Source organism: Musa acuminata, chromosome BXJ3-7 (genome assembly GCF_036884655.1).
Source record: "Musa acuminata AAA Group cultivar baxijiao chromosome BXJ3-7, Cavendish_Baxijiao_AAA, whole genome shotgun sequence".
Taxonomy (NCBI): Eukaryota; Viridiplantae; Streptophyta; class Magnoliopsida; order Zingiberales; family Musaceae; genus Musa; species Musa acuminata.
Genome location: NC_088355.1, coordinates 564,136 through 582,518, shown reverse-complemented (window position 1 = coordinate 582,518; position 18,383 = coordinate 564,136). Strand labels below are relative to the sequence as shown.

Sequence of the window (18,383 nt, the reverse complement as noted above, 5' to 3'; positions counted from 1 at the left end):
ATTATTATTATTATTTATTTTTACTTTGATCCTCGATTTGACCTTGTTATCAAGGTCACAATACTTGTAGTGTTTAGCTTTATGTGCACGCTACATGTTTGATTCAAATATTGTAGATTGAACACAAGAAAACTGGAGCGTCAACTTTCACATTGATGTTCTAGGCAAAAAAAGTGCCATGGTAACAAGGAACTGGACAGTTGAAGAATAAAACAATGACATCCATATATTAAAATGAGCAAATTGGCACCCACTGTTCTTTGATTTCACACTTGAATGTATGTTGAACACATTGAGAGTTACATCACACACATTGGGAACATGCTTATAGCTACTGTCCAAAGGGCCAAAGGGCATACATTATCTATCCACTTCAGATGCAGGCGAACAGTGTCATTGGGGAATGAGCCTCACCATACATAATAATCCTCCTCCTTTGCCTTTTCTTGGCAAATGAAAAAGAAGATACATATCACCAGCTGACCTTCATTGGTTCTATCACATCTTTGCAATGAAGCTTCTAGTCCCACTGCAGCTACTGTGTTGTGTCTCCTCAACTCATTCAAAGTGAAAAGTTGCCCGTGTGATAGCTTCAAGGATAGATGAAACACGATTAACATGTTTCAAATCATGTTTCTGCCTCCTCTCAGCACAAAACTTAAAAACTGTGCAGTTAGATTACTAAGTCAGCTAAAAATAGTTTCAAATCAAAAATTACATTGGTCGGATGAAATTATTGTCAGATTCTAAGTAGAAATGAAACTTCAGCATAAATTCCTGATAACTATAATTGAAGGAACTATCTAAAACATGTTAAATGATACATCCAGGTAGCAACTTAGGTCTTGAAGAAATTCATTAAAAATATCTCAACATCAGAAAATATACAGGATTAGTTTGTCTTCTGTATGACAAAAAAAAATTCTCCACTGCTCGTTGCTACTAGCAGTACCAGTCTGTCCGCAGCTAGATCCTGTAACAAAAGAAAGAAGAGCTTAAAAGGGAGTACCAGCGATTTCAGCTAGCCAGTGCAGAAGATATGTAGAATCCACTATTGCTTCTGATCCTGTCTAATTCCGCCAATCAAGATATACTGTAGCAGGCATGTAAAGTTGAAACTTGTACATCATGTCTAATCAGATATATAATGATGTTAAAACCTGTGTCATCCTCAGTACTTGCTAAACTCCAGATTCTCTATATCTATCCCCAATATTATGCTATCCAACCATAGGCAAGCAATACATCTCCTGATAAGTCCACTTTGGTCAGTTCACCATCTACTTGCAGCCACATGATTATAAAAATGTGATGGTTACTATTAGAAGCTACCCCCTTTTATCTTATCAGTAACTATGGCATATGAGCTCTTTCTGTTCTTCTATGGATTTCTGCAGAAGTTCATTTTCATCGGTATTTTGGACCTTGTCGGTGCTTTCAATATTTCATCTCCAACTTTGGGAAGGAGATCAAAAACTTCCCCACTTGTATCAGGCAGATCAACGGTTTTAATATTCAGTTCCACCTACATAAACTCCATAATTACTCATCTACTGCTTAGTACAAACTTCACAATAAATCCTTCATTTCCCATTCATGCACCTTTGAGCGATGATTCATTGTAATATTCGAGTCATAGAGTTGCAGCTGCCTTCTTACCCAAGAAGGGTCATCCGGCCTGAGCCAAAGGCCATCATGAGTATTCTTGTGTCTAAAATCTGCTGAACCTGAAAATAACTTCTTTTGCCTATTATCCCACCATTCATATGGATTCGCAAAGAACACCTGCCATAAGTGCAGGCGGTCTCGCAACTCTTTATCATCATCCGCTGTACCTACTCAAGCAGGAGAGACTAGTAAGAATAATATCAATGTGATTTTAATTATACAAAGACACGGTTAAGATGAATGTGTTCCTCCTATTCAAACGCACCAAAAGATAGAGACCAGTATGACTCAATTATTTGCTACAATACCACTAGACTAAGTTTCCTTTATCAAGGATAAAAGAGCTTACTGGAAACGGGTACTGTTAACTCTTCTACTACTGAAATCTCCATCTCCGTGGACTTCTGAATTTGTCTATCACGTTTAACGAAATTCAAATCTACAACGTGAACCTGAAAGGAACAAGTATTAAATATGTATCAAGGGCAAGTTGGAAGTAGCTTTTAAGGCCTCCGAACCTTGTAAAAGATTGCATGACTTCCATCTTCAAAGCGTTTCTTGTAAGAACCTAAACGACCACAAACATAAATTATATCATTTGGTTTCACGTATTTGAGTGATACTTTTTCTAGCTTGTCCGACAAATGCAAGTGTATCCTGCTACAGAATTACAAACTTTTAGTAACCGACAGAACAATGTGATAAAGGAAAATTAAGCAGATAATCTTGCAAGAGCCACAAAAATTCATCAACGTGAAAGCTAAAAAAATGGAAAGAACACCTCAATTGCTGTGCAAATTGCAGGATTAGCTCCCAAATTTAACATTCCCCAAGAAAGCTTGTAGTTTGATGTATATGACAGTAATGACAACCCAAACTAATAAAAGAGCAATTTGTATTAAACATAAAAATGGATGGAAACAGATGGAATGCAGGAATCACAGAAATGATTTGTTATAGGGTTCCCTAAATTAAAAATCTAATTAGGTGCTTAGAGAAGAATGTTAATTGCACCAAGCAGAAACTTCATGGAATATGAGATATGAAGAAAATGACATTAGCTGAAAATTCCACAAGCTCAGTATTGCTGATAGTATAAAATTGATGTGGTTTATTCACAACACCTCATCAAGTCCACTGCATTCATAGTTTTGGCCTTAGTAAATTCTTTTGTTGGCCTAACAAGTCGTGATTCACATTCATATATGGTAAGGCACCCATAAGAAGAAATGTAGGAAGCTTCATAGGGTTCCTTGAAATCTCCTAAAGCGGAAGTAACATCATCGGTGAGATCGAATAACAGATAGCATAGACAGTCAAATTAACGTTTTTGCAGCGATGCTGAAGAACTAACCATGCACGTTAACGATTACTGAACAGGAGCACCCAAAGACAGTCGATCGATCAAAAATTGAGAGGGAAAAAACGAGGCGGAAGAGGGAAAGGTCAAGGATCTCACCAGAAAGACGACGAACTCGAATTGCAGGAAGGCCACTTCACCTCGAGAGAAGTGTAAACCCCCGGAAAGTCACTAGTGTACCTCTTCACAGGGAAAATCACCGTCCCGATGAAGCTGCACGAATTCCATGGCACCGATTCTCGCCTCACCGTCGACGGCCGGCGGAGCATCGACCGCCGGTAGACGAAGCTCTCGTCGCCAACTCCGGTGCTCGCCGAACGGTAAGCGGAGAAGGGACGAAGAAATCTCTTCAGAAAGAACAGACTCCGCGACTCCATGGCCACTTGGCACAAAACCAGTATGTGCTTTATAGTCAGAAACTAGGGTTTTAGCCGAGCAGTATCTCCGTGCGTATATTATTATTATTATTATTATTATTATTATTATTATTGAGATAGTATGATATTGTTGTACGTAGTGTTCTGACTCTCCTAACTTAGGCCACGTACCGGCCCATTAGACCCCACATAACTATTAAATGGACCTATTAGTAGTCCAACGGGGCCCATTAAGGGGCGGCGGATCTCCCATTGAACCTATTAGTAGTTCACCGTGGGAGCGTCGGATCTCCCATTGAACCTCATCCAACCGTTGATTCATGGCTTGGAGTCGCGCCTTGAAGGAGTCTTATGTCGAATCAACGGACTATGCTTCTGATTTGGTTAGGGTCACGACACGGCTTGGCGGGGTGCTGCATTTTGCCGTCGAGGACCGTGATGTTGTGACATTCGCTCCGGCTTGCCAAGGGGACCCTTGGGACACCCGGCAAGGGCTTGTCGGTCGAGGTTCGGGAGGAGGGGGCGCGAATGATGATTGAAGAGCGGGTGGCTATCCTAGGGTCGCTGTTTGTGTTAATTGGGGGAGGAGTGGGGGGATGGCTTGCATCATACTGGTGTGAGCATGGACCCATTGGGCGAGGCCTAAGAAGGACTTAGGTAGGATGAGCAGGAAGTCCGCATTCGATCCCGGGGGGGAAAGACTTAGATTGTTGAGCAGGCGCCAATAGCGTGCTAGTGAATGCGTTGAAGTGGAGACATCGATTTGCTGAAAGGGGGGCAAGTGCTCTCCTTGCTCGAAGGAGATGGGCACTAAGGGTAGAACCTCATCGTTGGAGCGCTCGTTAGGAGGAATTATGGATGGACGTTCCTACGACATTCGACCCTCCTTCTAACACCAAAATGTTATTACACTAAGGTCGATGACCGACGAGTCAACTCAACTTGGTTCAACATCGAAAGTGCAAGTCCATCTTGGAGAGCTGATGTGGAGAACTGTTGTGGAGAGTTGGTGTGAGGCATGGGCATAGAGAGTCGGCGTAGGGTGTCGATGTAAAGAGCTAATGTTGAGAGCTTTCTACCTATAGAGGGAGTGAACTTGTTTGGGAGGACGGGCTGCCTTGCCCGTGGGGGAGTCATCTTGCAGTATCTTCTTTGTCGCCCTAGGGGTCCTACACAATAGGTCAGTGCAGGGGGATGCTCTGATGCTTAAGTCAGAGGGATGGGGGAGGAGAGAGTTAGTAGTATTCAAGAAAATATAGTATTCACCCGCTTGCTCCTGTTTGGCTTAGGGCTCGATTTTTATACCTAGGCGCCTGACGACGAGGATGGGGATTGGTGAAGGTCCCCCCTACCCTGCTCGTCATGGGCTATTAATGAAGGTGGCTTATTGACGCATCGTCCTAAGGCCAGCATCGACGATAGGCGATCGAGATGACATTCCATGTCTAACCTTTTAGCCAGTTTTAGTTAGGTAGAGAGTGGTCCCTCCTTTAGTCGTCCAAAAGGGAGGTGTCGGGGGAGGTGAACCATGCTATCAACCATTAGTGCGGGAGCGTGGCCTTTTCTCGAGTCATGGTGTTAGTGGTGAGTGGGTTTTATAGGCTTTCTTTGGAAAGCCGAGACAAACGGGGATGATGGGTTGATCCCTGTCGACGGTTGCAAAGAATTGGTGGGGACTCTCATACTTTTGCTTAGATGATCTCTTTAGTTCGAGCGGCGGGATGAGTTGGTAGTACTGATATTTTTCCTATCAATATTTATAAAGATTTCAATATAAAATTTAAAAATATAAGGATCGAAATACTAAAAACATTAAATGTTTAAAGATGGACTATATGTAATTAGCTCGTGAAATATATTCAAGCTATTTTACACACTCTATAAACTAGTCTCGTAAATAAATGCTTAAGATGATAACATTAAATTGGCATGACAATTGCTTAACTTAATGACATCAATTGTGTCTCCTTGAGGTGATATATCAGCTTATGGACCAACATAGGTATGAGCTCATTTAAATATGTCAATATTCCTTTTTCTCTTCTCCTGTCAAACCATTGAGTCCAATGAAAGAAGGGATTTTAAGATGGACTGTTCTTTCTGACAAAAGAGAATAAACATGTATCTTTGAGCTTGACCTGTTCTCAGTTCTCAAAAACGGTGAAAGGTTGTGAGAGACTTGGTCTCCATGGGATCATCATCCTCCATGGATTCAGTAGCTAATAGCTTTCTTGAAGCAGTCCACGGCAAGCTCTCCATTTGTCACTTCCTTTATCTATATGTTGAAGGCTGACCAAATCTGCTCCCAAGGAGTGAATGACCAAGTCCCATGAAACTTTCAAACATCTTGTTGTCAAATCTCAAGTCTTCAGTCTCTGTTGGGGGGACTCTCTCTCTTCCCCAAAAGTTCCATCCCAAATTTCAAGAACATGTGGAAAATGTTTTCTATTGATTTCTTTTCAAGTGTCAAATATGCCTCGATCATACACGATTCTCATTTTGTGCATATGCACAAATCGTGAGATTAAGGACAGGTGATGGAAGCTAACAAGTATTTTTGTTTTTTGTGGGTGCAACTTTGAGCTCACATTAGAGAAGAGAATATGTCACAGTCGAGAAAATAAAACCTTCAAAAGGGAGTCGGTTGTGATATGTATTCCGTCATGTCGTGAAACATTTTGAGTTATTTTGGGTGTGTCGAGAGAGGAAGAATAATCGGAGAAAAGAGTGCAACAAAAAAAAAATCAAAATATTTGAGGATTAATAGACAAAAAAAAAAAAAGTCTGACCCGAGAAGTCAATGGGCACGCACACAATTAATTCTACATCTCCAGCTGGCGATACGATGGCAACCGTCAAGCAATGTTTGGGGTGCCCCAAACTTCCAAGTCGACGATGATGCCACTGCAATGAAACGGTCGCCTCTTCTCCGTGTCGGTGTCCGTGGAGAAAATTTTATCCTATCTAAATCTAAAAGAAGCATAGTATCAATCTTGTCTATTAATGATCCGATTTCATGATATTTTAATCTAATTAATGTGTATCAAACTCACTCCGTCCATCATGGAATTTGTGTTATTTTAAATACAGTAATACAGTAATAGTTTGATCGATTGCATGGATAGTTTGAATTTTTTTTCTACAAAATGGTGTTGTTGACTTTTGAAATTTCATTTCCTTTTTTTAAAAAAATAAATAAATTTTTTTACAGCTTAAGAAATAGGAATAAAATCAAAATTTTACTCTTTTAATAAAATCTGCATATCGCGATATAATGGGATCCTTCTCGGCCCTATGTGTCAATATATCGGGTGATATGTTGCCGTGTGATATATCTTCTGCTAACAGTCTCTGAAGTCAGACTCCTCGCAACGGTCCAAGTCAAAAACACAAAAGCCAAAACAGAAGCAAACCTTGTTGACTCTGCTCGCAGCCCTTCCCCGCTCGCCTGAATGCCGCGTGTCTACTGATCGAGAGAGAGAGAGCATCGAGCTCGTTCCGTTTCTGCCCTCCTTCGACGGCGACCTCGACCTTCTTCTTCGTCCGTCCTCGTCCCACGGGCGATCCCACCTCACCCCTCGACGCTTAGGGTTAAGTGTCCGCCCCCCTGCCCCTTCCATTTATACTACTGTAAGCCTCCGTCTATCGCCAATGTCCTCTTCTCTCCGCCTCCTCCTCTTCCTCTTCCGCCCTCGTCCTCCTCGACATGCCTTGGTGGAAGAGCAGAAGCACCAACCATCTTCTCTCCTCGTCCTCTGCTTCCCCAAGCAGCGGCATCCGCTTCTTCCCCTGGAGCCGCCGGGAGCCCCAGCCCCGCCTCACTCGCCAGCGCAAGCTGCGCCACCTCACCGACCTCCAGATCGAGGCGTTGTCCCTCGAAGACCCCGTCGCCACCTCCTCAAGTTCCACCCCGGTGTCCCGGTCCCACAGCAACCTCGACGCCACGCCCTCGCGGTCTGCGTCATCGCCCATGCTGCTACCGCGCCCACTCCCCCTGCCGGAGGCCGCCGCGGCCTCGCCGCATCGAGAGTCGGTCTCGGGCCGAGGCCTCGGTTTCTCGCCGCCGAACTCCGTGGGCTTCCCTTTGCCCTCGCCATCGGGGGCTTCGAACAAGGTGGAGGATGATCCAGGGAATGGAGTAGCTGCTGAGCCCACATCTCCAGTATCTGCGCTAGGGAGGTATAGATTCTTATTCTCAGCTTTCTTGAACTACACATCCATGCTTGCAAGTTGTAATTATGAACCTAATCACATGCCATCGTGTCTCACTTTCATCATTTTATACAAGACCTATTTATCCTCTGTCAGAAATGGTCATTATTCTCTTTCTGTTTCCTAATAATTCATAAAGGAAGTAACTTTTGTGAATGCTTACCTTGTCCATAATTCTTTAGATTCTTGGCATAGGTAATTGATGGAATTTTGCTTATTATATTTTCCACCATCTTCTGCTTCTCTATACTGGTGGTATATCATTTCTTTTATCCATTATGTTCCACAATTGCAGTATAACAAGCTTGAGTAGAGTAACTGTCTGCTTTCTGTTAATCTTACAACATTTCCTGATTATTCTTTAATTGTGATGGTTTCTTGCAGTATTTAATGCACTGTCTTGGTTGTGGTTATGGTGGTTACTGCTGTTACAAGAACAAACTTGATATGGTTTAGTGATTCTCTTTTTTATTTTATTTATCCAATAAATTTTATTCCAGTTTACATACCAAATTCGAGTTAGAATGTTTGTATTGCAGCATCTTCATTCTGGTGTTATTGCATAGTACATACAGTTACACACTCTGGGGGAAGTGCCTTGGTATGATGAAAACTAGAGAATAACAAAGGAAATATTTATTGGCAAGGAATAAAATACTCAAAAACCCAAGAGTAACTGGTTGATGCAAAATTTAGAGTAAGAAAGCCATTCTCAAGGGTCAGTCTAATTCATAGTTCAAAACAAAACTCTATGAACGGGTGATGCATGAAGTACAAATCAAGTGCTGGTTCAGAGCATAATGAAATCTCTCTCCCTAAGGCTTCTAGGAGAAAGCATCCGTATTGAATGAAGTTCCTTAGCACATTTATCTTCCATATTTTGAGGCATGATAACATAAAATAGATCATATTGACATTTGATGCTCAATTTTGTTAATTTCCTGTGACTTTGAGGAACCAAAGAAAATTTCTACTGGTTCTATTTTCCCTAAAAGTTGCCATTTTAACAATTTATGTTCTAGCTGTTTCTATCTTCAACTTGTCTCTGTCGTCCAATGATCCCTTGTTTACCATGCTTTTGAAGTAATAAATTTAGCAATCATAGCTTTGATTCTTACAATATTTATTTAGAAATTGTAGGCTCTAGATGGGTGAGTTGCTTACTAACCACCATTTGGGCACTGGTGCAATATTTATTTAGAAATTGTAGGTTATATAGATGGGTGAATTGCTTACTAACCACCATTTAGGCACTGGTGGCTGTTTAGGATAGTTTTAGCAGCATTGATGTGCCGGTTTGCTGTCATGGTGGAGCTATATGCTGTGTCAGTTGGTACTGCTGGTGTACCAACAGAAGAGAGAGAAAAGAGGAAGAACAAAATGAAAAATATGTGGTGACAAAGCAAAAGATATATACTACATAGTACATACCTTATCCTTAATTTTCTCTAGGTCTTTGCTCATTCGGCATCACTGTGGCCTCACCTTTTGCTGACAGTAGAGGAGGCTGCAAGTGGTGGTATGAACCTAGAAAGTGTTACTATTATTATTCTTTTTCATGCACCTTATAGTTTGTGTAAACTCTTAGCCTACTTTTGCTATTTCAAGGGCAGCTTATGATTTTCGATAAATGAAGGAAGCCATTTGATTTACTTTTAGATTGGCCAGGCAATAGTTCTCTAAAACAGCTAGGTTTGTTTTTGGTTTTGGTACATGAGGATATACTGATAAGTTGCAATTGTGCTGTTGCAGTAGGTTAGCTTACCAGACAAATTGCAGAAGTCCAGAGCAAGTTAACATATCATTGGATAAATCAACTATTAGTCACAGGAGAAAGGTGCTCCAAGACTCAAATTCTTCTGAAACTATAAACTTCAGGTTGAAAATTCCTGCTAGAAGTATTCCAATCAGCAAGTTATCAAGTCCTGTACTTAGCCCTGGGAAATTGAGTAACGTAGACTTTTCATCTTCTGCCATTTGCGCTTCAGAGCTTCAGTTGTGGCCAGCACCAAAAAGCCCTTCCCCGAGTATGATGACACTCTTCTCTTCACAGACTTTACCTGGAAAAATGATTCCCAGTCCTGACCATTCTCCACTTTGTAGTCCAACAACTAGAAGCCCTATCTTAAGATCTAGAAATCCTAGTGCACCTTCATCCCCCTTGCATGCAAAGATGTTCCCAGAGAACTCGGCTGCATGGCATGGCAATGGTGGTAACATAAACGTCCATCCACTTCCTCTCCCTCCTGGAGCCACACCTTGTTCACAATCAGCTTTTGCTCCCCAAAGTGCAGCAAGAGCTGAGGCATCACTGAAGGCAAATCAGTGGAAGAAAGGAAAGCTTATCGGAAGTGGAACATTTGGAAATGTTTATGAAGCCACAAACAGGTATATAAATGTACTGTTTATAGGTAGGATTTAGTTCACTTCCTTATGCTTAATAATGATTGATTCCATTTAACAGACATAATGGTGCTTTATGTGCAATGAAAGAAGTTAATATAATTCCTGATGATGCCAAATCAGCAGAATGTTTGAAGCAGTTGGAACAGGTTAGTTCTTGATATTAACAGCTGACACTGTCAAGTGAGTAATGCTTAATTTCCATTTCATGTAAAAGGCCTTCTGTCTTAATTATTTTCCAATCCTGAAAGATTGATAAAAGGTCAGACAACATAAATCAATAAATTATAAAATATACTGTATTTTTGTTGCTAATAACCACTCTTTCTTTACTCTTTTTATATAATTGGTTAGGTTTGCTTTTGATCAGATCCATAAACATGAGTCTTAGTTAATATTAATGGCAAGATTCTATCTGTCTATATTATATAACTTTGTCCTAAGTCCTAACCACAATTCATAATTTAAAATTACACAAATGTCATCTATGACTATCTTCATATTAGCTGTTCCACCTTCTGTAAATGCAAAGTTATGCATTTGTTATTTTGTTTTAATCTGATTGGTCTTTGTTCTCTGTCCTGCAGGAAATAAGGTTCCTTAGTCAATTTAAGCATCCAAATATTGTCCAATACTATGGGAGTGAAACAGTGAGTGTTATCTAGGATTATACTGAAGCTCTTATGTTTCTTCTATTTGCAACTTTGTAAATGCATTCACTTTTGTATATGCAGATTGCGAATCGGCTTTACATATATCTAGAATATGTTCATCCTGGTTCGATTAATAAATATGTTCGTCAGTACTGCGGAGCTATTTCAGAATCGGTGGTGCGCAATTTTACTCGTCATATTCTTAATGGGCTGATTTACTTGCATAGCAAACAAATCATGCACAGGTCAGTATTTGGAAGCAAGCAGATATATTTAGTTATATTGTTGTTTGAAAATGTTTTCCCTTGCACTAATTATTGTATATAATCATTTTATTCCATTCAGTGATTTCTTGCTTAGTAAAATGTTTTCCTTTGCACTTGAAGAGGAAGAAGCATTGGGTATTTAGTCTAAGAATTACTAAGAAAAAGCAAATATATTTTGATGTCAGGAGGAATCAAAGGTGGACTCAATCTAGACATTATTAACGACCCTAGCTGAGTAAAATGGGGATAAAGTTGGGTGGCACGAGGAAGATGAGAAGGTGGTGGAGTTTGATGATTAATGAAGGAAAGGAAAACATTTCCCTAAAGTTGGAACAGTAAAGATAACTAGCTCAATAATGGAGAAAATAACTGACCACAGATGGTTGACATTATGACTTGTTATTCTTGTTGTTGAACCCCATTTAGGATTTCATTTAAAAAACAAACTTTGATGGTTGACCAAATTGGAGTTGTAGGAAAAAAGGAATCAAAATTTAGGAGGTCCATTAGCAATTATTGACTTTGCAGGATACAAATAGTAAACAATGATTGATTTATTTATTTATGTATTTGTGAAGTGAATTTATTTATTTATTTTTGTGGCGTGGGATTTTAAAGCAGTGATTGATCCTGCAGGGATATCAAAGGAGCAAATTTGCTTGTTGACGTGAATGGTGTTGTTAAACTGGCTGATTTTGGAATGGCAAAGCATGTAAGTTTGTCTGTTAATAGTAAATTTGCCCCAACTCACACAAAGTATTTTTTAACAAAATTATTGCCATAGTAAACTGTTCTATCTGAATTTTTTGTTCTCATTGAGTAGGACAGTTCTAAGGTGACCACCTGGTAGCTATGCAGTCTGTGCATTCCACCAAATTGCTTCAATCAAAGTTTAATTTGCAATCTTTTCTTTCAGAGCTGCCATCCATTCTGTGGAAGTTCAAAGCAGTCAACAACTTACTGAAATAGGGTTGAAAAGAATAGATAACCAGCTCTGCAGCAGAAAACAGAAAAAAATATCAAGAATTGTTAAATAGATAATACAAAAGTAAGAGAAAGAGTGTCATTTGAGTCTGTTTACAACTTTTCTTCTCTAAGCATTGTATAAGCCACTTTTAAAAGACCTGCAGGCTCTTAGAACCAGTAGTTTGAACTTTTACAAATCTTTGCAGGATAAGGACCATGATCTAGACTTAAACCGGCCACTTCTGCCAGATTGGTTATTCTAACTGCATCTTAGATACCTACTACTTTTACCCAAATTACTAGATGATAAGGTAGAAATCTTATTTTTATCATTTTTTCTAAATAGGAACTGAAATCCAAAGTAATGATGAGATGAAATTTATTCTACACAATACAAAATCCCAAAATTAGAACATAAAAATATGAAGAAAACTGAAAATGTATGAATAATTTGAAAAGTTTGATGTAGGCTCAACCAATCCAAAGTCCAAACTATGATTAGAACTTGACTCCTTGGACTGGATTAGATTGTGAATCATCATTTTCAGAATGAGTTCTGCCCAACATCATGAGCCTGTTGTTTAGGAGACCCTCGTATTTTTCAATATACATATATGTTCTGTTAGACACACAATTACGCAATTTCTTAAGTGTATCAAGTTGACTAGTGTTCAATTTGATCTTGTTATCAAACAGTTAAGTGGAGCAGCACCTGCTAATTCATTAAAGGGTTCACCATTTTGGATGGCCCCAGAGGTATTTTTCACTTCTAGTTAACATTACATTATCTCCTTTGACATAAATTGTTGTTCATAGGCTGAGTGTTTTGTTCTTTTTTTTGTTTGTTTGGTGATATAATCATGCTTATATAAGCAACGAGGTTAGACATGTTTGCCTATTGAGAATTAGTATAGTTGCAAAAAATTTAGATACTAGTTATTATTATCTGCTGGTCTCCTTTCATTGAGAAACAGTTCTGGTTATCTTAATCAGGTAGCACTTTGTCAGATTTCTGTAGTTAAGGGGAAAAAAGAGGTACTTAAGACTATATGATGTTATATTCAGTCAAATCTCTCTCTCTCTCTCTCTCTCTCTCTCTAATTTTGCTATCTAACATTCGAGCCCCTCTCTTGCTTTAATTGATAATTCTCCTATCCCTTAAATCTTCCTTCCTAATCAACCTGTGATGTCATAATCAGTCAAAGTAACTCTCTCCCTAATTTCTCCATTTGGATATTAAGGTTCCTCTCTTGCCCTAATTGATGAGATGACTCCTCATATCTCTTATACTTTCTTCCTTGTCTATGCTTTCGTCATGTCGATCCATCATATGGTGGTCCCTCATCAAGCCTGCTGCCAGATTGACAAATAATCACAAAAAGGAACCTTATGATATGGGGAAGCAGTGTCATGATTATTGGCTCATGGTGGTGGTTGCAAAAGAGAGAAAAATTGATATAAGACCTTTGTGACCAGGCCTATGATGGCAGCAAAAGGACTGGAAGAGGAAGTAAGTAGCTGCCTAAGGTGGTGGTTGCAAAATGTCTGTGGTTTCTGCAGTGTCATGAATACAAAGAGAGAAAGGGATGGGATAGCAATTTTGACATTCAATTTTTTATATCATATACAGTTGAAAATTAATAATTTCAAATAATCTAATAGTAGTAAATATAAGGTGTTTCTTTTTTGTACTAAGAGCCAGTTTTTGTTGAAATTAAATCTTCCTACAGTGAGGTGCTTGTCCAGAAGATCTCAAAAAGGGAGGTGTATGTATGTCATTCCTGAAAACATTAGTTAAAGATCCTTATCTTGCGTAATCCATCAAAATATAGGTTGTAGATAGAATCACAAAGCTGTAGATGGTCCTTATCCTTTTCTATATTACCTGTAGATGATATTTCTTCTTGACTGATTCAACAATGTAGCAAATATAGCAGCTCCTTGATTAGCTAAGTTCTTTCTTCCTAAGAGGTAAAATAACTTTTTAAGAAATTGATCCAGGCCCATATCTTATGTTGACAGCACCTAGAAACCAAACCAAGTAGAAGCATCTTTCAAATGTATATATGGTTTGTATCTGAAAGTTTAAAATAGTTGTCCAGCCATTTTGTGTCATATTCATATCATTTTAGTAACCAATCTAATTTTCAATTGCAGATGTTGCATGCTACAATGAACAAAGAAACTGGTTATGATCTTTCTGTTGACATTTGGAGTTTGGGTTGTACCATCATCGAGATGTTCACAGGGAAGCACCCATGGAGTGGTCTAGAAGGGGTCCGTAAGCTTTTTTATTAAAGTTGTTGACATCTTGCGGTCTTTCAATTTAAGTTGTAATTTTCTAGCTATATATAAAAGTTCTATTCTCCGCTTCCCAAAATGTTGATTATATGAAAAGGGATGCCTGCTGTTTCTTTAGCCTCTTAGTTATAAAAAATACCCTTAGTTTGCTATAGCAATGGGCCTAAAGAGGAAGGTATCATAAAGAAAATATGGAGTAGGGTAAAGAGGATAGGAGGAAGAATAACACACATCACAATAAAAGATTAAAGTGATTTGACCAATCCGCTTACAGTCACAGGTTATCATGACAAGGAGCCACACTATGATGGAACAAAATACAAAAATGGTATATGAAACACTCCTAATACGAGAGTCTCTCAGGAACAGCTCTGTTTCTTGGACATAGATGGTGTTTATTTCAAGGAAATGAGATCTTTTCTTTTAGCTTGAAAATGGTGTATGCTGCAAATGTCCTGCCTCATGGAAGATTGAAGGACACAGCTTTTTAAAAATTAAATGCTTTTGCAATTTATTGTGGTCTAGCTTCAACTAGATGAACACCACTTTGCAAACTAACTTAGTGGTGAGGAATAAGTTATGCAATTTGGGCAAGTGGGATCAGATTAATGCTCATATGCTCATAACTGGATGCAACCCAACTCCTAAATGAGCTTATCATCTGAAGGTCAGCTTGGCTAATCAGGTTGAGCAGACATGGGACACCAACATCGCTGCTGCCTGAAATCTATGAAGTTCAGTGGGCTTGAATAAGAATGATGGAGGATTATGAGATCTTTATGAATAAGAGGAAGCGTAGACTTAGGAACTTTGAGGAGATAATTCAAAGTGGATTTTTGGACATCAAATGGAAAGATCTGGATCATATGTCCGTTAAAATGTTCACATTCCAAAGAGAGAACTGAGAGCAAAAGAGAAGGCACCATTTTAACAAGGCGCCAGAGTAAGGCTGTGGTCTAGTGTTTGTGTCACATTTATGATTGAGGAAGGATGGGTTACCTTACTCGAATATTGAAGTAATTGCAAATTTGAGATCTGCAGATCTAGTTTAAAGTTGCATGGTGGCAATTGTAGCCTCTTTTGCAGTTAATGGAAGCCCCTGCCACAAAAAAGAAGCAAAGTGCATATACTGCAAGGATCACCATGAAATTTCCCTCTTGCCCGACAGTGGTAGCCATAATATACTCAATGTCATTAGGAATTTAGGATATATAAATTCTTGTTGATACATGGAAGAAAATTGGTTGAGTCAGCATCAAGGTGGGCTGGATTGACTCTGATCACACTTCTCTGCCAAAGCTGTCTAAGTATAATATGTGCTCATGAATTTTAGTTGTGTTTGCAAATTCGAAACATTTGAAGCCATAGACAATGGATATACTGTCACAATGAACCACTGGTGTTGTGCATAAAGATTTATGCATGATTATGTGGCACATACATGTTATGTGTCCAACTAGTTTTATCTTTTGTAGCGCCATGCAGAAGTTTTGTTTCCTTCTGTCCACTTCAGCTGCTTTCCATTTCCAGATAATTACAACAAAATAAGTTGAATATAATTTATTCTTGAGGTTGGTGTTACCCATTGTTCAAATCACTGCTAGGTGACTTTTAACCCTTCCAATTCACAGTTATCCCAGTTTTCTGTCTCATGTGTTTTTCCATGCCTTCTGTATCAAGACTTTAGATGTGTTTTCTTAATCCTATTGCTAAACGGTAGATGTCTAAATAACTTGGCATGTAAATATTTAATCAGTCCTTATTGCTTTACTTTTTTAAATAAAGATGTAGTTTCCTTTTCCTTGTGCATCTGATTTGATTTTATTTGTGATGATCACAGCCTCAAGCTATGTTTAAGGTGTTGAATAAAGATCCACCAATACCTGAAACATTGTCCATTGAGGGCAAGGACTTCCTCCAGCGTTGCTTTTGTAGGAACCCTGCAGAGAGGCCAACTGCTGGCATGTTGCTTGAGCATCCATTCGTACGAAACTGCCACTACCATAATTTTCATGGTTCTCTTCAGACTTTTGCGGGGATCAAATTTGTAAGCGTTAGGTTCTCTTTTATTTTCTTTCCCAAGTAATTCTAGCTTTATATGTTTAGAAAGGCTGAAAAATATGTTCATGATGACAGGATAGTGCTTTTAGCCCAAGCGATAAAGGTAAATTTGAAAGTGAGCCAAGCGTGAAAAGGAAGTATACGTCGAACCAGTAAGTTTGTTAAGTTCGGTCACGTCCAATTGTATCTTCATGGTTCCATGCTGAAAAGGAGTTAAATTTTATTTGGTTTTATCAACAGTGGGAACAAGCAATCTCATCCTGAAGTTTCTGAGTCAGCAGCCTCCTCCCATTATTCATCACGTTTCACCGTCGAAGTTTCTCCTAGTCTATCCCCTCGCTCAAGTCAACTTTGCTCCTCGGTGAACACTGAGGATGTTGTGCAATTCGGTGGAGGGGACTATTTTTCACTCAATGCATTTCCCAGACCTTGTGACAAAAAAGAGGTAAATTTCTTCTGATACAGAGTGGCTGTTCACTCACGAGGCTAATCTAGTTTGAAGGATCCGTGGATTTAGAAGACTAACAGACCAAGTAACTACAATTATTTGGGCATTTGTGGAGCTCAGATGTATAGTTGACATAATCGACCTCGTACAATCACAATAGCCTTATTTTCTGTTTTCTCCAACTCCATCGATGACATTTATGCCGTTTTAACACTGAATGTCAACATCAAATTCAGTTGTAGATGTAGATCTGACATATTTGTTGTACATCATGATGTATACTTAATACATTTTGTTGACATGTTGTGGTTATGAAGTCATAAAATTATGTCCGACTGATAGTTGCATCTTAAAAGTGCTCGACTGTCTTGTTTATCGGTGAGAAAAACTGGAGGTAATTTGTCAGCATTGGAAATCTTGAAGTCATCTTGAACGAATCGACGGACACCATTAGGGCCTCTGTTAATCGGGTTTGGAATCTGCTTAATCCCCTCTTTTAAGTTTTTAAGGAAGATGTTTGTGAGCTCGAAGCATGGAGCCATGGAATTGAGAGACGATGATGATGATGATGGATTGTTACTATATATGTACAAGAAACGGAGACCTACAACTTTTGCCCTGAGAGGAGAGTATATACTTGGGAAGCAAGAGAAGAGATAACACGGGGAATGAATCACAAGTTGCGACACAGGTTACAAGGAGCCCAGTGGCAGAGGGAGGCCCACAGCTCGCCACCACATCGCCTCCATCTCCGCCTCCCCCGTTGGATCGCGCTGCAACCGAGCGGACGCCCTCCGATTTCGGGGTCGGCCTTTCGCAGCAACTCCCACATGACGTGCACGTCCTCGTAGTCGCACGACCTCACCTCCTTCCTCAGCTTCCTCAGCCCTGTTCCAAGGCGACAATAAGAAGAAGCCGACAACAGGCTTGTAGCCCGGAGTGCCGGGTTGCGATCTTACCGGTCCTTCGGATGCCGAGACGGGTGGCAACGCCGATCCAAACTCGCCGCACTGGGAACACCACCAAGCGCTCCCACCACTTAATCATCGACGCGCGCGCCTCTCGATGCCCTTCCTCTCTCTTCTTTGGTACCCAGCACGTATCCATCTCCGATGACGGAGAGAGAGAAGAGTTGGATCGTGGATAGTGGAGACCAATCACTGTTGCCCCTCACGCTCTCCCTCTCCCTCGGACCTTTGTTGGATTGTGGTGGAAGCGTCTCTTATTCCGCTGCGAGACGAAGGGACACGAGATTCGTTGCCAAGACCGCGTGACGGGGACTTGCGACGCGACGTCGGTCGTCACGCGATGCATAGATATTGCTGTGTACCGTCGCTGTAGCCGACAAAGCGGCTTCTATCCGGTTCCTATATATATATATATATATATATATATATATATATATATATATATATATATATATATATATATATATATATATATATATATCTGTATGTTTGATTAAGTTTAAAATATTTAAATTTTTATTTATAGTTTTTATCAAAAAAATATATATATTTTATATTTTATCGTATCACTACTATTAATTATTTCATATTTTTTAATATCATATTCAAAGGTCTTAACATATATCTATATTATTTTTTTTTAATTTCATCTTATCTTCTATGAGCGATATATAGTTATTTACAAATAAAAATATTTTAT

At 39.5% G+C, this 18,383-nt stretch overlaps 2 protein-coding genes across 6 annotated transcripts; one reads left to right on the top strand and one right to left on the bottom strand.

The window, feature by feature from the left end:
* Positions 1-225: 225 nt before the first annotated feature.
* Positions 226-3,433, bottom strand: LOC103990993 (protein OSB1, mitochondrial). Of its 4 annotated transcripts, none has more exons than XR_001978934.2 (5): positions 3,128-3,433; positions 2,187-2,328; positions 2,018-2,120; positions 1,010-1,835; positions 226-665 (listed from the first exon to the last, which is right to left on the bottom strand). XR_001978934.2 is itself a non-coding variant. In XM_018828604.2 (4 exons), exons 1-4 carry the CDS (start codon positions 3,403-3,405, stop codon positions 1,570-1,572), a joined length of 789 nt encoding a protein of 262 aa, XP_018684149.2. In that variant the 5' UTR covers positions 3,406-3,433; the 3' UTR covers positions 764-1,569. The 4 variants fall into 4 exon arrangements, 2 of the variants coding, with proteins under 2 accessions (XP_018684149.2, XP_009408602.3); XR_672180.3 differs by having other exon boundaries at positions 226-590; XM_018828604.2 differs by lacking the exon at positions 226-665 and having other exon boundaries at positions 764-1,835.
* Positions 3,434-6,889: 3,456 nt separating this feature from the next.
* LOC103990994 (mitogen-activated protein kinase kinase kinase 5) lies at positions 6,890-17,047 on the top strand. Of its 2 annotated transcripts, XM_009410329.3 has the most exons (11): positions 6,890-7,584; positions 9,370-10,005; positions 10,082-10,169; positions 10,608-10,670; positions 10,755-10,918; positions 11,576-11,651; positions 12,602-12,661; positions 14,063-14,182; positions 16,047-16,253; positions 16,343-16,419; positions 16,508-17,047. In XM_009410329.3, the coding sequence occupies exons 1-11, from the start codon at positions 7,112-7,114 to the stop codon at positions 16,725-16,727; spliced, it is 2,184 nt and encodes a 727-aa protein (XP_009408604.2). In that variant the 5' UTR covers positions 6,890-7,111; the 3' UTR covers positions 16,728-17,047. The 2 variants fall into 2 exon arrangements, with proteins under 2 accessions (XP_009408604.2, XP_065014939.1); XM_065158867.1 differs by lacking the exon at positions 12,602-12,661 and having other exon boundaries at positions 6,977-7,584; positions 16,508-16,877.
* The last annotated feature ends 1,336 nt before the right edge of the window (positions 17,048-18,383 follow it).

Excerpts from the sequence above, each read along its gene's own strand:
- LOC103990993 (XM_018828604.2), bottom strand. The coding sequence starts at position 3,405 with ATGGAGTCGCGGAGTCTGTTCTTTCTGAAGAGATTTCTTCGTCCCTTC. Across the intron at positions 2,121-2,186 it reads GTCATGCAATCTTTTACAAG|GTTCACGTTGTAGATTTGAA; the intron begins GTTCGGAGGCCT and ends TGTTCCTTTCAG. Across the intron at positions 1,836-2,017 it reads GTTAACAGTACCCGTTTCCA|GTACAGCGGATGATGATAAA; the intron begins GTAAGCTCTTTT and ends CTGCTTGAGTAG.
- LOC103990994 (XM_009410329.3), top strand. The coding sequence starts at position 7,112 with ATGCCTTGGTGGAAGAGCAGAAGCACCAACCATCTTCTCTCCTCGTCC. Across the intron at positions 10,671-10,754 it reads AATACTATGGGAGTGAAACA|ATTGCGAATCGGCTTTACAT; the intron begins GTGAGTGTTATC and ends TTGTATATGCAG. Across the intron at positions 16,420-16,507 it reads AGGAAGTATACGTCGAACCA|TGGGAACAAGCAATCTCATC; the intron begins GTAAGTTTGTTA and ends TTTTATCAACAG.